Source organism: Amphiprion ocellaris, chromosome 13 (assembly GCF_022539595.1).
Source record: "Amphiprion ocellaris isolate individual 3 ecotype Okinawa chromosome 13, ASM2253959v1, whole genome shotgun sequence".
NCBI classification, from domain to species: Eukaryota; Metazoa; Chordata; class Actinopteri; family Pomacentridae; genus Amphiprion; species Amphiprion ocellaris.
In genome coordinates, this window is record NC_072778.1 from 18694936 (window position 1) to 18718663 (window position 23728).

Here is a 23728-nt window from a genome sequence, read left to right on the forward strand (position 1 = left end):
CATCTTGCCTTTAAATTTTAATAGCAGGCAAAGTTAAGAACAAAGTGTACTATTGTCTTACTTTAATTTTGATAAGATTCTCAGAAACAGTCATTTTTAATTTGACTATTTGTTGATGGGCCTATTTTCTTTTATGATTCTAATGTTTGTTGTGATTATTCTGTTTGATGGACCTTGTGATGGCATGTGTTTTCTAAGTTTTGCCCAGTGGTACACTTGATTGATTTGTGTCCTACAGAAACATTGTTGGATGTAGCCTGACATCTAGTGGTCAAGACATGATAGTACTTGGTTTTCTTTATGATGCATTGGTGATCTTTTGACTTTACTTTCTCCTGTGCACAATTTCACTGATATCCCTCTTCCCCACTTTTGTTAATTGATGACTGTTGACTGCTGATCGCCTTCAATTATTCCTACTTACTTAAACTTGGAATGTTTTTAATTTAAATCTGTTAGTCCTCTGGAGATGTAAATTAAGAGCTAGACTGAATTACTGTGGCCATTTATTTGGTCCTTCACTCTGCCCTGTTATGAATCACTCATGAAATCTGAAGATAATTTCCTGGATCTGTTTCCTGTCATGAAAGATTTCTGTCTAATGGATTCTTTATTTTTCTCTCCCTCCTCCTCCTTGTCATTTCTTTTCCTTGCTATCTGGTCGATTTTTCTTACCCTTTCTTGCTAATTTTCTTCCTTTCATCCGGTCATCTTTTACAGAAACTCAAACGGCTGATTCCTGATGAGGTAGGTTTGTTACGGCTTGCCACCATCTCCTGTGTACTTGACTCGTCCTTCTGTCATTGTGGTTTGAGATAAAGCAACTCACCGTCATGCATTTAATGTCCTGTCACCATCTGTCACAATCCTAATCTACCATAACACATGTATTGTTCTGTATCTGTGTTTTGTCCTGTTCTGTACTGAAGTTAGATGTGCTTGTTTTTGAGATGCACACTGACAGCATGAACTGCTTGGTACATAGCATAGTGATACCCCCAATTGCCTACAACAGGAAAATGCCTGATTATTATTTTTGAATCATTATGGCATGGAGGACCATTATGTCAGTATGTGCCAAGATTATGTGTACCCTGAAGTTGATGCTCTTCAGTGTTTGTTATGTGATAATTATATAAACACTCACAGTACTACTGGCAGTTTATCATACAAAGCCATTAAAATCAGAGGAGAAGGAAAACCCCTATTGTTTGTTAAAATTGAGTCTTGTTTTCTGCTTCTGGCAGTGTTTACTGCTTGTTGACTTTGTGCTGCAGTATTTGTCTCCAAACACCTTTGACATCTCACAGTACTGAAAGGTCTATCTTCTTGTAGACATTAGCTCTTTTCAGACATGGAATATTTAACATTGCTGGTTTCATCAAGCTGTCCAAGTGGCAGTTTTGTAACATTGATATATATATGTGATAGTTAATGTTCCTTGAGGTTTAATCTGGACACAACAGCACAATTACAGTCAGAGCTGTGTGCTGATGTAGCATTTGGCACCTTGTAAGGACTGGAGCACAGTGTCAGAGAAGGAGAGAGGTTAGTTAAAAAAGTTAGATACAAGGAAAGCCACTATTTTCTGTTCTCTCACAAGTTGCATCACTGATGCAACTTGATTGATGAAGATTTTTGAAGATTTTAAAACTTATTTTTCTGTTGTAGTTTAAGGAGTTCTAGTCATCATTTGTAACAGTCTGCTAATACATTTTGAATTTCAGCATTTATTGTTATTTGGTAACAAAGTCAGCTGCTTGTTTAATAATACCTGAAAAAATGTCAACTTTAAATAACAGGACTGTAAACTGGAACATTCCTGTTTGCTCAAATGCAACACTTTCTGTAAAGCATTGGCATTAAAAAAAACATGAAGATGCAAATATATATATATATATATATATATATATATATATATATATATATATATATATATATATATATATATATATATATATATATATATATATGTGAGTTTCTTTAGACTGAAAAGAAAAAATGAAAAAGTTATGGATGCTTTAAAATGGTCTATTTCATGATATTTCATACTTTATTAAACTGGCTTTAAGTATAACAGTTGAAATTTGGAAGTCAACATTCATTACACTGACGTTACCAGTCTGTACAAGACATTTACTTTCTAATATTTTTTTTCTGCAGATTTCAATTTGTGATGCTGCAGTCAGTTAATCCAACCTGGTAGGATTGTCATTATACAATAACCAGGGTGCAATGTTCAGAATTGAACCAAGGCATTAGATTGCCATCAGTTTTTCTGCTAAGAAGTGTATGTCTGAAAAGGGCTAATGTAATAACCAGAAAATAAAACACATACCCCTTTGGGTATTTCACATTAAACTTGACACTTAACTTGAAAATTGGTATTAAGAGATTGTGGAGTTACACTTTGTAGTTTCTCAGTTTTACCACTTTTCTCTAACCTTTGTCATGTTGTTTGCTTGTCCAGTTGGAACGTTTCACCAGCATGAGGATGAAAAAGGACAAGGACAAACCTGGCCAAATGCCAGGTCAGCGACATTCTTCAGCTGCCAGCTATGAGATCAATGCTCAGAGTGCCATGCTGCATGACCATTCTGATGAATACGTGTTGGAACTCTTCGAACAGATGCTGGTGAGAAAGATCATAAAAGTGTGTGTATGCGTTTTGTGTGAAAGATTCAGCTTTTGGGGATTCACATAATATTCATTATCTTGCCTGAACAGCCTGGGAAACTTGTATTTGGTGTATTCCTGTCAGAAGTACTGAATCGCTCATGGGTTAAAGACCCTTCATGTGGAATTACTCTAATACCTTCAATTTAATTTTGAAAGCATGTCACAATTTCTGTAGAAAAAACATAATAATGATAGTTTAATCTATGTGTTTGCTCTAAATAGAGATGCCAAAAACGGAGGACTCTTACAGCACAAAGGACAAATCTATTGAGATGAGCAAATTACAGTGTTTGAAATCCTAAATTGAAGGTGTTTCTTAATCGTGTTAGTAAATTGTTCTGTTCAGTATCTTAGCATAACAAAACCACTGTTGCTAATACTTTCAAATAGAGCATCTTTGAGTATTTTTTAGTATCTCACAAGAGGCTTTGTTTATCTTGCTTTAAATTACTAGTTGACTCACCTTAATGTAATTCTTTACATTTATTAATACAGTATTAATTACGTTTTAGGTATATTTTCTGCTTGAGTACACAGATTATTTGTCATGCCATCTCCTAGTTTCAAAATGTTTTGTTAAGTCCTGCTATCTCATCTTTCTATTTCTTCTTTCCTTCCTCCTGTCTTTGTCCAGGTGGATATGAACCTGAACGAGGAAAAGCAGCAACCTCTGAGAGAGAAAGACATTATGATCAAACGAGAAATGGTCTCCCAGTACCTCCACACGTCTAAAGCTGTCAGTACCTAACAAGGGAACAAGTGTTTTTAATGCACAATAAAAAATGATCAGATCATACATCCATCCATCCATCCATTATCTATACACCGCTTAATCCTCACTAGGGTCACGGGGGGGGGCTGGAGTCTATCCCAGCTGACTTAGGGTGAAGGCAGGGGACACCCTAGACAGGTCACCAGTCTGTCACAGGGCTACATATATAGACAAACAATCACTGTCACATTCACACCTACGGGCAATTTAGAGTAATCAATTAACCTCAGCATATTTTTGGACTGTGGGAGGAAGCTGGAGTACCCGGAGAAAACCCACGCATGCACAGGGAGAACATGCAAACTCCATGCAGAAAGATCCCGGGAAAGCCGGGACGCGAACCAGGGATCTTCTCGCTGCAAGGCGAAAGTGCTAACCACTACGCCACTGTGCAGCCCTCAGATCATACAGTAATACTATTAACTTACAGTAAATCAGAGAAATATACACCAAGCCTTTTCTGTTTACAAGGATAACCTTTGCTTATTTCAGTCAAGCTTGGATGACTATGTTTAAACACTTAAATAGTGTAGGCCTAAATAGTAAACATCATATAAATGTATTCTCTGTTGAAATGACAAATCAGAAGACATTTTTCACCCTCTTTGGTAGGGTTGACTATTCCTTTTAGTAGAGTAATATTTCAAAAGCAACGGGTGAGATTTCAATATGCTGAGAATCAAGTAGCTCTAACAGCGTACATAATCAAACTAATCAAACAGATGGTTGCTCATAGAGTTCATTTAACTTTAAACTAACCTCATTAAAAGAAGAATTCTACATCCATGTAAGTAATTTCAAATTATTCTTGACTTTTGCCCTTTGCCTGCTTTGTTTGTTTTTGTTTGTTAGGGCCAAGACCAGAAGGAGAGCTCCAAGTCAGCCATGATGTACATCCAGGAGTTAAAGGCAGACCTCCGAGACACACCACTGCTGAGCTGTCTTGAATCTCTACGAGTCTCACTTAATAACAACCCTGTCAGGTAACACATGCGAACAGTTCAGACTGTCAGTATTTGGACAGTTTCACATTTTTGTTCATAGGGCTGTATGCTTAAGTACATTAAATTTGAAATAAAATAATGAACACTACAAGTGCCAAGTCTCAGTGGTAAATTGTCTAGGTTTACATCAATGTAGGAAGAACTGTGTGGAAGATGTAGACCTTTTAATCTTTCCTGACCAAAAAGGTGTTCAAACAAAATCATTGTCTTGAAGCATTTTCTGAATATTCTTTGTAATAAATTATTCCCCAAAGTCATTGATATGCCCAATCAGATTGACATCAGGTGATTGTCTTGTCCAGTCGAGGGTATTCATCCCGAAAGCTTTTTGGTTTCGTTGGTGGTAGATGATGTGCATTTTACAGTGGTACAGTTTTCACAAACACACATCCTTTACATCTGGACAATCTAATTTTTAGGCCAGGAGGCCACAATACCTCATTTAAAAATGGTATGTTTTGGCACCTTTTACATTTATCAAACTTGTCCAACTGAATGGGTTAACTGAGCTCTCTTGTGTGTGAACCAACAACGCAAGAATTATTTAGTAGTCAAGTGCCCAACTACTGTTCAGTCTTTGGATACTCTGTATTAAAGGGCCATATCTCACACATACATCTTTCAATGTTGACATCAACCCACTCAAATTATATCTGACCTAACACTTTGTTGTAGTATACATTTTTTTTAAATTTTCAGAATGATTGTACTAATGCACAGAGCCTTAAGAACAAAACGTCTGTACCTGTCCAGATCTTTAGGGTTTGAACTATAGAATTGTGTATATGTATAGAGTGCCAATAAACATAGAACATTAAGGTAAATGTATTCCTTTAAAATACAGAAACAAATCACAGAAAATACAAAATTGTTGTGTTTCGATGTACCAATGTAGTATAAAACTATTCAGAAATGTTTCCCTCTCATTTTGAAATGCTGCCAAACAAGCCTCTGATAAACACTGACAGAAAGCGGGCAGATGCAGTAATTTATAACAATAATTATATTATATGGAAATTGTTGACTTTTTTGATATATTTGACCAAGCAAACATTTGATCCTCTTTTAGTCTAGGTAATATACTTAAACAAATGAACATTGTGGTGTAATGATTTTTTTTTTATAGAAATGTGTATATAATGTGTATAATAATATTTTACATTTTTATTTCTTTAAAAAATGAAGAAAGAATTAATGTGACCTGGACAGCAAGATTGAAGATGGAGTTGTATAGCCTCAGTAGCATTTGACAGGTTTTGTGCAGACTAAAGACAGCTTTTCAGGAGAGGAATCTCATACAAATTGTGAAATGTGGTGGTGGTGGAAATTTTATGGTTTGGGGTTGCTTTACTGCTCCAGGGACTAGGCAGCTTGCAGCCTTCACTGAGCTATGAATTCTACATCGTAACAAAGAGTGGTTGAAGATAATGTGGGGCCATCTGTCCGAAGGTTGATGTGGAAGGGGACCTTTTAGCATGATAATGCTCCTGAGCACACTAGCAAATCGATTAAGGAATGGCTCAAAAAGAAGAAATGAAGGGTTATAGAATGGTGTAGTAAAAAAAACAGCCCAGGTTTGAATCCAATTGAGCTATAGGGATAGAGGGATTTTAAAATGGGCAATACATTTTGAGAAAATCTTCAGATATCTTGCAAATGGAGGAACTGTGTATGGAATAATGGACAGCAATTTCAGCAAGTCAATGTCAGAGACTGACAAACAATTATGCAAAATGCCTATGGCAATATTAGCTCCTGAAGCCAAGGGTATATTTACTTTTCCCACAGAAGAATATTACATCTATTGATATTTTTATTGAATAAACTATGGAAAAAGATAATTTCCCTTGTGGTACTGTTCAAGTATGCCACTTTATCTGAAGGCACAGTATGACAATAAAATCTTTGCTTGTCTAAATATGTTACATAAGCTTATCATTTCAGTATTTTCTTATTATTTAACATGACTGTAAGTTTGACACTACATAATATATACTCTTAAAGTGAGGATTCTATGCTACAAGTAACTAATTTTAAAGCAAAAATTGGCAGGTTGCATTGTGAATGATACATATCCGCTTGGAAATGGAAAAGCCAAAAAGACAGTTTGCCACAAAATTTGAGACTATTAAAAACTCAGTGTACTAATTCTGGGCCCTTGTCACTTGCAGTTGGGTACAGAATTTTGGAGATGAGGGCCTGGCTCTTCTTCTGAATCTGCTTAGAAGACTTCAAGAGGAGAAAGATGAATACCCGTAAGTTAAGAAGAGCAGCAGTTGTGCATTCTGGTGAAATGTTTGTAATATCTTTCTGTGTTTGTCTTCTCTGTCATCCACAAACTAGAATGATGGGAGTGAAATGTCAACACGAGATCATTCGCTGTCTTAAAGCCTTCATGAACAACAAGGTGAGGCACTTAGCTTGTAGTTTTTGCCTGAAGTTGTGAGTAATAGAACCATCGGATTACTATTTGCTTTTTTCTGTCTTTATTGTAGTGTAGCAATTCTTCCACTAGAGGGCATTATGTATTAAACGTTACAAACTTAGTTCAATGCAGTGAATGCTGTTACTGGTACCCTTTGAAAATGCTTTGAATATTCAGTGTGCCATGTGTCTGTTCTTAGGTAGTCATTTTAATAATTACATATCACTAATGGAATATCAATGATGTAGTACCTAACAGAGACAAATCCTATAATACCTTTTAATATTGTAACTTCAAGTAATACATATATCTGATAAACTAATATCAATATCTTGAAAGTAAATAATGGAATGATGCAAAGTAAGCTAATTTTGAAATAGAACAACTAAACTAAATCAGGTAAATAAATGTAGCACAAATATTATTTAAAATTCAGTTTCAAGTTGATAAAAATGTCAGTCTTTATTGAAAAATAAACGAAAATATAACTGATTCTTCATTCCAACTTAAGCAGGGCTCCAGACTACGACCAAAATGTACACGTATGTGATCGTTTTTTGAGAATGTACAAGTTAAAATTTGAAGTGGTCACATTTGTGCATGTGAATGGTTGCTTTAATAAGCACAGGTCGCTGCTGCATTAGCCATATCGGTTGAATGTCTAACTTTTATTTCTTCTGTGGCTTTGTCAGTCTTTTCCTGCCTGATGTGTAAAACAAGCTGTCCCGCGTTCCTCAAACAAAATTAAGCCATGAAGAGGCAGAGAGGGAGAAATCTGAGTCAGACACACCTGATGATCGGAGTGCAGGCAGGAAGATACTGAACCAGTGAACTAGCCAATTACAATGGCTTGCTCAGCAATAGGACTGCAAAATTTAAATAATCATTAATCACAATCATGATTTAAGCTTCTAACCACTATCCGAAAGCGATCGACTGTGGTCATTACATTTACAAATGTGTTCCGCTCTTAGAAAACTGCCCATGTGGATGAAATCACTCGGTGTAATCTTGAACAAATTTGAGATTAGAACACTTTATCTCACACTTTTCGAACAAATTTTTTCTCACACAACTGTCAGAGCACACCGCACCTACCTTATCAGCATCTACCATAGCCTGCACGGTGAAGCATTTAGGGAGCATAGGTAAATGTAGTGTCTATTGAAAAGCAGATGTTCAGCTAGTGAGTTGTTTTGCTGTTTCCAGGAATTCTATGGGGATTTTACTGGATTTTTATGGAAATTTCCCACAAATTTCAGATGGCAATTAAGCATTTTTTTGCTTTTTGGCAAGGTTTTTCAAAGTACTAGCTTTTATCATATTGATAAGATCCTGCTTTATCAAAGCATAATATATGTATATCATGTCAAAAATTGTTGCGATCTGATTACATTTTGTCTGAGTCAAGAAAGATTCATTCTTTTGATATAAACACTGCAGTGATGAAAAATAAAGGCCCTGCCATACTTTTAACTGCTGAAAAATAACCCAAAACAACTTTAACTCATTATGCCTTTTCGCTTCCTCCTTCTTTGTTTTCCATTTAGTATGGTCTTAAATCTATGCTGGAGTCAGCTGAAGGAATTCCTCTGCTGGTCAGAGCCATCAACCCCAGGGTGCCTCATATGATGGTTGATGCTGTCAAACTGCTCTCTGCCATCTCCATTTTGGAACATCCAGAAAATCTGTAAGCTTGAGTGAAATGCTGACACTGTGTTATTATGTTGAACACACAGGAAATATGGATTAGAACCACCAACTCCTGACCACAGTGTAAATTTGGAGTGCAAGTCTTATAGTCAGTATTTTACTGACAGATGTGAACTACTCTTTTGGCAATGAGTAGGAACTTAGTATTGACATCAGTACTTGAACAATGTCATATCATCTTTCATCTGTATGTCAGGTTTCAGTAAAGGCTGCTGAATAAAGCAACAGCATGTACTGTCATTTTGCCTATTTTTCATGCTAAATGTTGTTTTTTTGTGCTGTTATAGATTAACTACATAGAACAAAATTATGTGCATAATTGTTTATTGCAGTCATGAGCGTGTTTTGGAAGCAATTACAGAGGAGGCTGAAAAACGGGACATTGAGAGGTTTCAGCCTCTCCTTGCTGGAATGAACAATCACAACATTGCTCTTAAGGTACTCAATCAAATGCACATACATACTTTGACAAATGTAAATCATAATGAGTGTTTCCTCATGAGAAATGACACTAACCCAGTTACATTTGAAAACAATTTGATGAGCTCATGTTTTTTCATTTTGTATTACAGTTTTCATCTATCCAGTTACTCTAAATTGTGAAGTTCACTTTATGATTTGTTTTTGGCAGGGTGGCTGCATGCAGCTAATCAACGCCTTGATCAGCCGGGGAGAAGAATTAGACTTCAGAATCCATATTCGCTCTGAACTGCTAAGACTGGGACTCAGAGACCTGCTGAGGGTACAGAAAACACTCTCTTTTGATCAACAACACATTTGCACAGCCGTACTCTTGTTGTCTCTCTGTCTTGATGTCTCTGTCTTGCTGATGCGCTGACACACACTTATGCTGTAAAAACTTTTTCTCAAGTGTCCAAACTCAAAATGTTTGACTGTCACACTGCTCCTGCAATTCTCCCCCGTGCCTTTTCATCTCTATGCCTGCATCCCATCAATTTCTCTGCAGGAGGTGCGGACGATAGAAAATGAAGAGCTGAGGGTACAGCTCATGGTGTTTGATGAGCAGGCTGAAGATGACTCTGAGGACCTCAAAGCACGTCTTGATGACATCCGCATTGAAATGGAATATCCTTCCAATAGACAAAATCGTTCCTTGTAGAAACTGTCAAGGTCTAGTTTTTGTCCTTCAAAATAAAGAGGATCAGCATTACAAACGCTATCTACCTGGTTGCAATCTAAATTTGCAATCTTGTAATTTTCACATTAACATTTACTTTGCTCGTTTGCTTTGTTTTTTTCCCAAAATGAAGGAACTATATGCTCCATACTGATAGTGTATAGAATCATCTGTAGTTATATCCTGCATTATAAAAATTGGTCCAAGAGTTTGCTAATCTCTTTCCCTCTACAATCAGCCTGACCCTTCTCTTCCAAGACAGTGATGAAATTTATAATTTCATATGCGATGTACATACTCTCACAAGGACATTGTAACCCTGCATGGACTTCTTTTAGGTACAAAGTCTGTCTTTACCAACTAGTATTTTATAGATATTTCCCACTCACCTGTGACACTGTAAAATACAGCAAAACATCCAACCACATGAGGTCTTACTGAATTTTGCAAAAAATAGAAACTATTCAGCCGCCTTAATTTCTGTTATTGTGTATGAACTTGATGCTTCATGTTACTGCTCATACATTATTATTATTATTATTATTATTATTATTATTATTATTATTATTATTATTATTATTATTATTATTATTATTGTGAAAACAACAAAAGGGAGCATGATAAAGCCTGAATGATCCTGAATAGTAACTGACTTAATATGACAAAGATTTGTGTTGTGTTTTCAGCTCTTTGACTTAATGTGGCATCCAGGATGGGCAGGTTCAATAGAAAGTCAACTTTACTTTAAATTTTGTTTTAGAAACTGCTCAAAAAGGACCTTCGCCGACTGCTGTAATTCCCTTTGCTGCTTTGACATGCAGCTATACTTTTCAACACCAGGTGTCTCCCAGACGTAACCACTACAGTGCACGCACAGTCTGCCTTCCACACTTTCTGCTGCCCAGACATACAATGAATACAGTAATAATGTATTGCAGTAGGTGAAATGGTGCCAGAGTTTACAGAGTTAGTCACTGTCAGTTGTTACAGATGCTGTATGGAACGTCAAACCATCACGTTCAGTGAGCCTTAACTTGTTTTCCTTCAGTGATGTGAGGGAAGTGTTTGAGATATTAGTCAACACTGTGAAGGACTCCAAGGCCGAAAGCCACTTCCTATCCCTGATGCAGCACCTGCTGCTGATCCGCAATGATTATTTGGCCAGGTAGCGCACACACACACACACACACACATATATATATACCCTCATATGTGATGATACTCTCCCACACGTGCTCCTGCTTGTATTCACATATTAGAACTGATATTATCTGTACTTACTTGCTGTTCATTTACTGATACATATAGTATAATGTATGGGTATTAAAACATAGAATAAGGTGAATCATTAAGTTTTTTTTAATTGACCATGTCTAAATGGAAAGAGAAATGAAAACCTTTGTGATCATCATATTGCTTCTGCAATGTCAGTGGACTTACTACGCAAATATAGGAAGACATGTGTATAACACATATAAGTAATAAATCTCATTATTGCAATGCAGACGGGAAAAGCTGCAGAACCTCTGTGATAAAAATGTTAATGTAACAAACCGAACGGAGAACCTAAACAACTCTTTCTTCCTTTTCTTTAATTCTCTCCCTTCATCCACATCTCCCTCCTTTCAGCTCTTTCCTCCATTTGCTGTTTGTTTTATGGAGGACCATTCCAAAGCTGTGAAATTAATACATGCAAAGAAGTCCAATTCCATTTTAATAGAAATGAGCACCATCAATTCTTATCACAACAAATATGCAAATTTCTCTCCCTGCGACTTCCACAGCCTTTGGAGTTTTAGCTAAAGAAATGGAGGAGAAAGAAAGAGAATGACTGAATGCCAAGACTGGAATCGACTATTTTTAAGGACAAGTCAAGAGCTGTATGGCAGCGAGTATGTACATTCAATAACACAGAAAGAAATTAGGATTTTTTTCCATTACAGGCAAAACACACAAAATGTGCTGAGATGAACCTATTTGTGTTCAGCTGTTATTGGTCTTGTATTTACTAGCTACTATCAGACAGGCAGGAAATTGTGCTTTATTTTTAACACAGTTTGGGGAATAAATTGTGAAGATGGAAAAGGAAAGCTCGCCCAAACAAATGGTCCCAACTGAAGTCTTTTTAGCTCCCTCTTCATCTTTTTCTATCTTCCTCCTCTCCTATTCAGCTTTTTCCATCCAGGTGATCCAGTGGAACACAATAGATGTGGTCTCTAATGGACTCCACAGAGAGACAGAATGTGAGGGAGGGAGGGAGGGAGAGCTGTAGAGTGGCAGAAAAGACAGTTTGATAAACACACAGATGGAAAGAGAAGGGAGGTGAAGGGTGAGACAGTAATGATGAAAAAAAATGAGACTTGAGGTAAATTGCTACATTGAGTAGCTGCTCTCTTGCCCTTTTTTCGTTTATGGTTGTTTTCAGTCTCAAGTAGAGATGAAGGCATGGGAATTTATTAGATTACATGTATACGGTCATACTTGGGAGACATACTGCATACTATGACATACTTGGCGTGTACACAGCATAATATGGGCTTAATGAATGGAAAAAATCAAAAATGCCATGAAAGCTGTATGCTTATTTTATGATTTGTCAGTGTGTATATAGCCTTAGGGCTACCAACCATCTTTTCTAATTAATACCTAATGTTTAAATGGTTTAATAATCATGATGAAAGCCAGATTTGCTAAATATAAATCCATTTCAGTGTGACTCAGTTTTCCAGAATGGCACTAGATGTCTCTCTCGCTCCATGGATAAATCTTTAGTTTTTGGGAAAAAAAACCCTTCAAGTATAGTGAAGGAGTGGAATAAGTGTTAGACAAAGGCAGAGTGACTAAGAGAGAGGCCAGGGAGAGAGGGAGACAGAATAAATAAAGTATTGAGTTTTTGACTCTGGCAGCATCTAATGGGGTCATGGAATAAGACACCTCCAAAATTGAGTATCTGTGTGAAGCTGGCTTGATCAGACTTGAGACGCTGGACATAAACCAGCACTCTCTCACAAAAACAGTTGCACACAATCAATCTTTGTGACAAGAAATTCAAACTGTCATGCTCACACAGACAGCCAATCTCAGTTGCAAAGACAAAGTGACAAAGCATGTGTGTTCACACGCTTGTCTGAACAGATGAACTGAGTTGCTCTGTGTCAGTCTGATTCTTTACTCACATAATGTGCCAGATTTCTTATAGACTGTTATTATACAACACAAACACTTTAATTGTCAAGCAATGTTTTTTTTGTGCACGTTTGCAAGTATGCTATTGAGAGTGGCATATTTCATATTTTTCAGGAGCACATATGTATTCTCCATTGGTCTTTTTCCTACTTTTCTTCACCATTTTTCTCCATTTCTTTCCCTTTTGTCTCCTAATCCGTCTGTCTATAAACCCATCTCTCACTCTTTTTCACAGGCCTCAGTACTACAAGTTGATAGATGAGTGTATCGCACAGATCGTACTTCACAGAAATGGGGCGGATCCCGATTTCAAGTGCCGTAACCTCAGCCTCAACATTGAAGGCTTGATTGGTGAGTTGTTGGAACACAACATATAATACATAATCAAGTATTTTCTCTCCTTGTGCATAATACGGTCTTGCCCATCACCCAACACAAGTCAAAATACCTACACTCCTATAGACAGCAAAGGACACCAAGTGCACATTTAGAACCATGTAAGTGCAGTGATGTGCATGTGAAAATTTTCAATCATTTTTGTCCTTTGGCTTGTCCCACTCCAATCACTAACACAATGGCTGTGGTCAATGGCAGTGTACTTGTCCTATATAATTTAATGTTCATTTGGATATAACATGTTACATTGTATAGCCGTGTAATTGACAGAGTCCTGAGGACACCACAGGGTGGAGCCAGAGCGGGAGTGTTCAGTAATGAGAGCTGAATTGTGCTACAGGTTTTAGGGTGGTTGTATAAAATGAACCTTATCAAGAGGGCAGGTGCTTTTTCAAATTCTACAATTCCAGAGTCTGATTTTGGTTAGATGGTACCATTCAGGTACTGGTGGTGAATGCATTAACCTAATAAGTCAGCAGTGCCCAGATTCATGTGTCTGCAAGTGTCTCCTATGTTAACGTGCTTGTGAGCAAGATACACAGTCATTACCAAATACAGGTGTGACACAGACTTTTCTATGGGTTTTAAGAAAGTATTAGGACAGATTTATGGTCTGTCACAACTAGAATGTGCTGTTTGACCACATTGAAAAATCAAGTGTTTCTACCCGATCCAAATTGCACTTACTTGTAATCATTAGAAGTGCCACAAGTAGTGTATCAAATGAAAAAAGAAACAGAGAAATTGTGAAGCATGAATGTTAGATCATCTCTTTTGGATATTTACAGAAATGTTTGGACGTAAACTTTAATCTGACAATGAAAAGATGTCATGGGGAGGTGTTAAAAGCAGATTTGATCATGGCCACTGAGCCTTGTGATTCATTTCCTTTCACTGCCTGTTGAATACAAACATGAAATGTAAAATTTTCACCATAATACAATCACTTTGGTAAAAAGCAGTGTACACTGGCATATATGTCGGTGAATTTGTGGATTTGAGGGCAGTGCTAAATGATCACTGACTATAGTAAGTTAAACCACAGCAGACTGTAGGTGCAGGCCATGTCTCATGAGTTCAATGCTCTTTATGGCAGGTCTCCGTTGCTCACCGCAGGAGGCTCTAATTGCACTGCTTCTAAATGCGTCCTGACACACACACAGGCTGGCTGCCCTCCTTTAAGGCTGCCAGAGTTATTATTGGTGGAAAGCAGCCCAATTCTGCCCTGCATGCATTATTTAGTGTTTTTCTTTGAACTCTGAAATTCAGCACAGTTTTTTCCCTACATTCTGTTTCCCTTAGCGCTCTCTATTCGAAGTTTGTCCCATTTAGCCTAGCCACCATGATAGAAGTAAACCCCCCTTCCCACCCTCAACCCAATCCATTACCGGTCCAATAACCGTGTAAACTCATACACAAATACGCAGTCTGAAATTGTATGTGGGATGGTATATTTTTGTGAGATTCTTTCATCTGGGAATACGTTCAGTTTCACATTTTGTCTTTTTTACTTGCTAGCTTATCTAGATATGCAGAATCTTGCATTGCTTCAGCTTCTTTTTGCACCAGCCACATGTTTATTGTAACTAAAGATTCACACTTTAGCTCTTTTCGGTTTGTGTGGTTCACTTTTGTATGAGTTCATATAATTTCTTTATTTTCTATTTTAGCTTTTTACAGCCTTCTATCTTTACTTTCCATCTGCCTGATCCCCCCTCCTGGGCATCATGATTAGCTGTCTTTGATCTAGTGACATTGTGGCATTCATCTTCATGTTAATTAGCTCTTTTACTGCACATGCTTGCTAAGCCCTTCAGCACTGAACCACCTGTAGACCCTGCAATTATTCTGTAAAAGTCCCCTGTTGGTCAGTCCGTGTCCTTCTCACCCTGTCCTCTGCGATAATGTTTTACTCCCAGACCATTTTACACTCTTTCTTTTATTTTCTGCTGTTTTTCCAAAAAGAAGAGATGACCATAACAGTTAGATAGAAAGTGATGTGAAATTTATCATACATAGAGGGAAATTAGTGTGCCTCCATCTCTGTCACAGAAGCACACAGTTAAACAAAGGTGCATGTGTTGGAGGCTTAAAAGGTAATGATGTGTATAAGCAGCATGCATCACATAGCATCTTATTGTAATGAGAGACCTCTACAATTGTCTCATAGATCTTGACTTTGAGTTTTGTGATAAGAGAAAAATTGGGAGACAGATGGGACTCTTGCTCTCTGTGTATGTGTCTGTTTGTGAATTTATGAGGACACAGCATGTGCCAGACTGAAGGGTACAATGTCTTCACCGCCAGACGTGTGCTTGTGTGTTGTCAAAATCCTTATCTTATCTTCTGCCTCTTTTCCTCTTTATCTTTTCCTTTCTTCTGTCCCCTCTTTTTGTCTGTAGACAATATGGTGGACCAGACGAAGGTGGAAACCAGCGAGGCCAAAGCCATTGAGCTGGAAAAGAAGGTGAAATATACACATTCATTTACACTGAAAATCCTAAATGCACAAACACACACACAATGATGGCATGCCTTGCACACAGACATATTAATGCGTCAACCCAGAATTATGCAAGCTTTTACAGTCAGATAACACAAAAGAAAATCATAGATTGTAAAAACTAACATTTTCTCTCACACACACAGACACATTTGGTTTTAAATTAAACTACACCACCACTGTCTGGCTGACATGGGATGACAAATGAGTAAAACGGAAGAACAGGGGGTGACTAAGAAAATGAGCATACACACATCTGACAGCCACACCACAGACAAATACTATTACAGGCTAGCAGAAAACACACACAACACACACACTCACACAAGGGGGTAAATGCCTTGATTGCTGCTACCCTGATGTTTCTGTCCCAGTGACAGGATAATTGCAAAGTGGGAGCTGTAACTAGCCTTCATTCATGCACACATGAAGACACACGTTCTCACATGGGATCATGTCCATTGAATGCCCGCATGTCCACATAAGCACCCATTACATGAACACTCTTGGATTCATTTTCAGTGACCACACACATCACAGTGCTAGTTGTGCATGATGGGGTAATTGCAGGCAGTCTCTTTGGCAGGAATTAGGGATAAGGCTGTCAGGACGGTGACAGCGAGAGTAACGGATCTGCTGTCTGCAAATTAAACAGTTATGTGTGCCCGAGTGTTCATGTATTCATCTGTTTAAATTCTCTCATCCTGTTTGTCAAGTGTCCTACACGAGAAATCATTGAAAACTTTTGAAAATGAGAAAATTAAAATTTAGGGTCAAATGTTTCTCTTTTATAAAGGTGAAGGCTTTAAAATAGAAGTGAGAAATTAGCTCATACAAATGCACTGAGGCATTCTAACTCAATAATTGACACTAATTTGCAGTGTAAATTATACACTGAAACTGAAAGCACTAGACTGCAAGAAATGACTTCAGCGAGTCTTTGAGATGTGGAGACTGCTACCTCTTCAAGAGGGATCCCTAAAAACTCGTGCATGCGAGCACACTAACCTCCCATATTTTACTGAAGAGCCCGAGTGTTTACCTCTCCTCAGCCAGCCTTTATAATAAATTGTTTTTAAAATGATTTCACATTTGAAGATTCCACCCTTCAACCAGATCTCAACCTTAATCCTATGATAATGCCATCTCATTTTTACACAGCCTTTATTTTGAATCAAATGAAATTGTCTGCCACAAAATTCTGGGCAGGGCAGCCTTCTTAGTCAGTGTTGTCGTCTCACATTTTGTCTTATGTTAATGCTAATTCATTAAACTAAGCTTATTTAGTATTGATTTATCTTTCTTTAATTGTATTTTCATGTTTCCCAAATCAGCAAATTGTAGTTAGATATGTATTATCCAGACATATCAGCATTGCCACTGTCACAACAATTGTACGATATCTGTGCAGTAAAGGAACTAATAGGCCTTCTCCTGAGCATCTTAGTGAAGTCTGAGAAAACATTGATTGCTGCCTTCAGGATAATGTCCTTGAAATTGCTACACCACTAAAACCACCAAAAAGACTATGCAGCACTTATAAGGATACTCAATACTGACTGTGTCCATTACTTTCACCCTTTATTTATGTATTAGCTTGATGCAGAGTTGACTGCACGCCACGAGTTGCAGGTGGAACTGAAGAAACTGGAGGGAGACTATGAACAGAAGCTGCAGGACTTGAGCCAAGAGAAGGAACAGCTGGCCACATCTAAGCAGGAACGAGAAAAGGAGAACCAGGGACTACAACAACAGCTAAGCACTTTGCAAAAGGAGGTACACACAATCACACACTTCTGTCTGTGTGGCAGCCAACGTCTTTTTAATTCAAATAGCTCAATTAGAAGCTGTAGGGGTGTGTGTGCGCATGTGTGTGTGCGCGTGTTTGTGTGTGTTTTATTGTGGAATATTTAGTCAAAAAGTTGAATATGACAACCTGTCATAATAACTTTTGGATATCTCTAAATAAATTATAATTATAAAAACTAGTAAAAGTGAGTTCAACACAGTACCACACACACTGGAAGTCTTTGTTGATTTGCTCAAGCAGACATCATGAAGTGTTTCCATCATCATTTCATGCCCTTGTCAATATGAAACAACCTAAATTCAATACATATATAGTAAACACCAACTGCTACTGAAGCTATGAGAAATAAAATATTTCAAGGCCTGGGGAGCTACAATATTGTAAGTCCAAGCACCAAAAGTTGCCCAACACCTATGCACACCCACACAAACACACAACTACCCTGGTATTAAATGATTCAGCCAACTGTGAGCATTTCAAGAAAAGGGGGAAACAAAACTAAAAGTATATTGTGAGAAGAAGCCAAATCCTTTACGGATGAAGAATCTCAATAAAAACACAGGAAGTGGGGGAATATGAGGGAGTACAAAGACTGACTAAAGAGAGAAGAAGGAAGAAGAAAGGGAAAGGATTGAGATTGGACAAATAGAATTTTTTAAAGCCAAGAGAGACATGCAGGGTTTGTGTGTGTGTGTAGGTGTGTGTATGTGTACACTCATACGTTAGGGAGGCAAAGATGAGGATTGTTTAGCTGTCAGTGTCCTGCTGCCACACCAGCTGGACACTGCCTCACAGTGACACCCAAACTCTCAAACACACCAAGTGACCCAGAACAGTCTGCCTCTGCATGTGTGCTCATGACCACATGGAGATGTTCCTGTGTGTGTGTCTGTCATTTAGAGAGCTACACAACTTCCAAAATGAGCTCCATCCAATGTGGCTGATGCCAGCAGAGTCATCATCTCACTACGCAAAAGCTCAGACACACACGCGCACACACAGTTGTCCAAAGCATCAACAGCATCACGAGCCAGGCATCAAACAAGCTTCTCATACTAAGATGGCTCACTTTCTCTATGTTTGAGGCACTGCCCATCGAAGATTTCTTCACATGTAGAGATCTCTCACTGTTCCTCTGTGTGATGCTGTGCCCAACTTTTCATCTGCTGTCTCACTAAGAAAGCCTGCCTTGGAGGCTCTTTATGTCTGTTGCTGTCTTCTTTTCAAAGTCTGAGGAAACGACACCAACAATTTGTTACGCTGCATCCAGACAGTCTTTCACACACCGACATGCACACTGTTTACACTTAATACACCTAAGAACACAAAGAAAAGATAAACTTTTCAATACATGTACAATTTAAATTTCATATCGTAAAGTTAAATTTGTGCCCAAATCTGTTCTTAGTAGCGTTCTGAGTTTGATGACTTGGACAATTTTCTCAAGAACTGCCGCCTCACTAATGTAAATACTGTAATCAGTATTTCAGTGTTGGAATCATAAAAAGGATTTCACCCTCACTTCTAATTTAGGTTAAGTTATCCCTGCTCTTTCAAACTTATTCTTTTGAATTCCTCTGTGGATTTAATTTCCCCTTGCTATGTTTTTCACTGTGTGCCTCGTCTTCCATTCTCTCTGCATCTCTCCCAAAGCTCAATCCTGCCCAGGCTCTAATCATTCTTTCCCTGCCTTTTGTTCTTCCTTTCTTCTGTTGGCATGTATATTTATTAGGAATGAAAATTGCCAAATCTATATAAATGAATATTAGCTCCAGAAAATGCACTGTATACAGTTCACACATACCAGTATCATAAATTACTGTGTGTGGTTTGAAAATGTTCTAGATGTTAGTCAATGATTATGATAGCTTACCCTATATACCTATTTCCCTTCAGATTGAAAAGCTGTCCAAGGATCTGGAAGAGGCCAAAACTAAGGTTGTCACAGTTACTGTTCCTGTGCCAACACCAGGTTTGCCCCCTCCACCTCCTCCCCCTCCCCTCCCTGGCCAGAATACAGGTATTGCTCCTCCACCCCCACCCTTACCAGGCCACGCCACTGCACCTGTTCCCCAACCCCCACTCCCTCCTCCTTTACCAGGTCATTGTGGTATTCCTCCCCCTCCTATCCCACCTCCTTTACCTGGTATGCCAGGACCTCCACCACCCCCACCCCTCCCTGGAATGCCAGGACCACCACCACCTCCACCCTTACCTGGAATGCCAGGACCACCACCACCTCCACCCTTACCTGGAATGGGACCTCCACCACCACCGCCACCACCTGGAGGTCCTGGGTTTCCTCCTCCACCACCACCAGTTCCAGGCATGCCTCCGCCTCCACCATTTGGCATGGGGGGCTGGGGTGCCCCAGCACCACCTTCGCTACCTTTTGGACTTCAGCCTAAGAAGGAGTACAAGCCTGAGGTCCAGCTGAAGAGAGCCAACTGGAGTAAGGTCAGTCCTGAAGAGATATGGTACAGTAGTTTTGAATATTCAAAGAATGACTGTCAGTAAGTTATCTAGTAATCAAGGTCATTATGTGACTTGTTCATATTTATCTTGAATGCTTGTTAACCCATATGCAAAGTAATTTCTGGATACTTTCTGCCACAAATGTTTTGCTGACATGAGCCCAAAAAACTGAAGAAGTGAAGGAACTCTGTTTGCGTCAAAAATCATGGCAGTTTTGAAATTTGTTCAGATAACATACTGATACTATTTTAATTCTCATTACCACAAGCTGTTTATGTAAAAAAAATTAAGCAGAGATTCTATTGTATGTAATTCAGTTTTTATGCCATTTTATTATGCTCAGGGTGTGCTTTTGTACATGCAACAGTATGAGAGAAATCTGAGCTGGAGCTTTAACAGTGAGATTCTGACCTAAAGTGACTTGCATGCATACGTGTATCTCATGACTATGTGCTTCATATTCTTCTCCTCCCTCTCATCTATGATGGTTAAAACATCAAAACGGCCCTCTGTCTTTCTGTAGCCTAAAGCTACTGTTTAATGGCTTCAGCAGACTTCATCAGCATCAGCTTCTCTCTCTCTCACACTGTTGGGCTGGTGAGAGTGTTTGACGAGGATGTCACAGAAATTGCTTTTTAATAAGCCTTCTTCTTTTAACTGCACCACTGAAAGATAATTAAATTGCTGCTAGAAAGGACGGTATTCTTTTGTAATTTAAATTAACTTTTTTTTCTGGCTTGGTCTCATCCTCCTTTTTGCATGCTCTCTTGCTTGGTTTCTTGCTCCTTCAGCTCATCCCCATATCACATTTCCTTTCCTTACTCTCTGTCTTTTCTGTCCTACACCCATCCCTGAGGCGTTGTCCATAATGAATGGCCTGATATCTGTAAATTTACTACCACTGCTTTCTAGCTCTGTTTCCCTTTTTTCTCTTTCTCTTTTCCCTTGATAACAACATTCAGAAAGTGAAGAAAAAAAACCATGCAAAGTTAATTGCGACTTTTGAGAGAGCACCCGAGTACGGGTGAAGGAAAAAAAGAATGGGGGTTGAAAAAAATAGAACCCTCTATATTTCTTTGCGCTTCTGTGTGAGAAGCTGTGAAGCTCAAGACTCTTTGTGGTTAGAGACAGTGTGTGACGATTAGAGAAAATGACTACTTGCTTCCTGCTCTCACTTCCCTCTTTGTGTCTTCCTTCCTTCATCCTCTTCCTCTCCCTCTGCTATCATGCCCCTGCATTTTCCTTTTGTTATGTTCACTTCTGTGTTTACTCATCTCATTGTTTGCCAGGTGCCAAGGTTTGAAAAATGTTGTCAATTTGATGATAGGATTATCTAATTGATAAAATTCTTCTTCATTGATACCCCCTTGTCTTTCACTCATTACACATACTGACATTTCTTTTCCTTAGATCGGACCGGAGGACCTCTCTGAGAGCAGTTTCTGGACCAAGGCAAAAGAGGACCAATTTGAAAACAATGAACTCTTTGCCAAACTCACCTTAGCCTTCTCCTCACAGACTAAGAGTAAGTGTGTAATCTGTATGTTTTTACTACTTGCAGTTATGTTGAGTTTCACAATAATGAAGAATGTATTTCTTTGCTTTCCTCTCCCACATCCCTCCTCTCTTTCCTGGACTCAATGTCTACACTTCAATCCCCCTCTGCTTCCAGCCACTAAAGGTAAGAGCATTGCACATACACTTACATTTAGGTCTTTGTCACACATCTTGTCTAGCCTTTCTCACCTTACTTGTCCTCTCCTTGGAAGAAACACTGCACATTTACATTATTCAGAAACACTGTGCCAAAACAGCATCTCACACAAGTTCATAAATAAACCACCCACACCTGTGTTTGTATATGTGTTCATCTTCTCAATGTGCCCATGACTTGTTGTGCAGAGACTAAACACTCACTACCGGGTGAGATGAATTGGGACTCAGGGACAGAGGGGGAGATGGACAAAGGGAGAAGGATAGAGGGAGGGATAAGGAGAAGGTCACTGATGTCCTTTGACTAGCCACCTGCTGTCCTGGCACAAAGCGCTGACACTCGGGCGTACGCTCACACACGCACACCTGTCCACTCCTATCACCTTGTCCCAGTGTCACTGAGCCTTCTGCTCGAACTCCTCCATATTCAAATCATAACCAGTATATCAGGAACTCGCATAGTGTGTGTGTGTGTGTGTTTGTGTGTGTGTGTGTATGTGTGTGTGTGTGTGTGTGTGTGCGCGCGGCTGTGTATATAATTCCATATGACCTTCAGCTTCAGTCTGAGTACACACCACATACACACACAGACTCTTGCTCATGTCACATACATAAACAGGAGTGCGAATGCACACATGGCTGATGCTAGCTGTTGATGTCAGTTAAATGTCAGAGTTGGCAGCTGTCCCATCTGCATTCACCTGTATGGCAAGTCCTAATGTCCGCCTGTCACTCCACAATTTGACCCTCCCTCTCCCTTTGGCCCATCCACCCATGCCTCCCCTTTTTTATTGGCTAAGACAGCCGCCTGTTCTGGATGATGTCTAATAACCTTTACTAAGTGCTCTGTATAAAGACACCGTGGCCTTTTCATAGCCCCACACCTTTCTGTATGTCTGCCTGTGTGGATGAGAGGAAGGTTGGGGTAGGGTGGTGAGAGGTGTGGAGGGAGGGGTAGTTGATTTCCTGGCCATGTTTTGAATTTGTTTAAATTTGGTAGTTAGGAATAAAACAGTCGTTGGGATTATACTGGGATTTTATTGAGCTGTTGTCTAAGCATCTTATGTTTTCGTGTGCACTTGTGAGTGTGCATATGTGGTTTAATCTGCACTGTCTGTTTGGTGTAGATACGTTTGTGTGTCTGGTACAGTATATGTACACATGCCCAATAAACAACCAGCTCTGGTCATGCAAATTGAACCCTTCACCCCTTGTCCTTCCTTCTCTTGCTTGAACACACTGCTCAAGGCCTATTACATTTCTCCTGACCTCTCTTTCCTTTTCCTTACCCCTCTCCTCTGGGAGCCCATCTTCATTCTTCCTTGTTTGCCTGTTCTTCCTCCTCCTGTGCTGCCCGTTCCTTGTTACCCACTAAAAGTAGACCAATACCACACCAAGCCACCGTTGAACCACCCTGACCCATCCTCCTCCTCTTCATCAGCTGCCCAGCAGCTGGATTTGCAAGCACACACACACCCACACAGAAAACAGACGTGCAGGGGGTGAGTGTGCTCTGGGCAGGGTCAGAGGTGTTGACCTCTGCTGCTTGGTCGAAGAGCAGAGAGCTGATGGTAGGAGACACGCCCTCTGGCTGCATACAGCCCTCATGGACGAAATTCAACACTTTCTTACACACACCCACATACATCTATGTTGAAATTTTCTCTTTATCTATGTAGTTATTTCCATTTTTATTCTGTATATCTGTAGGTATGTATGTCTCTATTTGTTATCACTTGACACAAATAGGGTAAAGTTCAATATATCAGATTTGGCCAGATATCTTTTTTTACTCCTGTCTCTTCAACCGTTAAATATCCTAGAATTTAACAAAACAAATATGCTTCACAATCTGGTACAAATTCCACACCATTCACTGATGACAATGATAGCCTTTATTGTCTTTATTAGATG

General features: G+C 39.0%; 1 protein-coding gene across 2 annotated transcripts in view; it reads left to right on the forward strand.

The window, feature by feature from the left end:
• The window catches only part of LOC111576790 (protein diaphanous homolog 1), a 44712-nt gene extending 22706 nt beyond the window's left edge, over positions 1-22006 (forward strand). Inside the window, exons 2-18 of one of the 2 annotated variants that reach the window (XM_055016693.1) lie at positions 721-747; positions 2471-2635; positions 3314-3415; positions 4304-4434; positions 6627-6710; positions 6799-6862; positions 8431-8570; positions 8926-9031; positions 9225-9335; positions 9561-9679; positions 10780-10896; positions 13153-13268; positions 15716-15780; positions 17413-17592; positions 19523-20083; positions 21512-21626; positions 21774-22006. In XM_055016693.1, coding sequence (XP_054872668.1) covers positions 721-747; positions 2471-2635; positions 3314-3415; positions 4304-4434; positions 6627-6710; positions 6799-6862; positions 8431-8570; positions 8926-9031; positions 9225-9335; positions 9561-9679; positions 10780-10896; positions 13153-13268; positions 15716-15780; positions 17413-17592; positions 19523-20083; positions 21512-21626; positions 21774-21991 — 2421 coding nt within the window. In that variant the 3' untranslated portion in view covers positions 21992-22006. The remainder of the gene's footprint in view (positions 1-720; positions 748-2470; positions 2636-3313; positions 3416-4303; positions 4435-6626; positions 6711-6798; positions 6863-8430; positions 8571-8925; positions 9032-9224; positions 9336-9560; positions 9680-10779; positions 10897-13152; positions 13269-15715; positions 15781-17412; positions 17593-19522; positions 20084-21511; positions 21627-21773) is intronic. The other variant, XM_055016694.1, reaches the window with a different exon arrangement.
• Positions 22007-23728: the final 1722 nt, after the last annotated feature.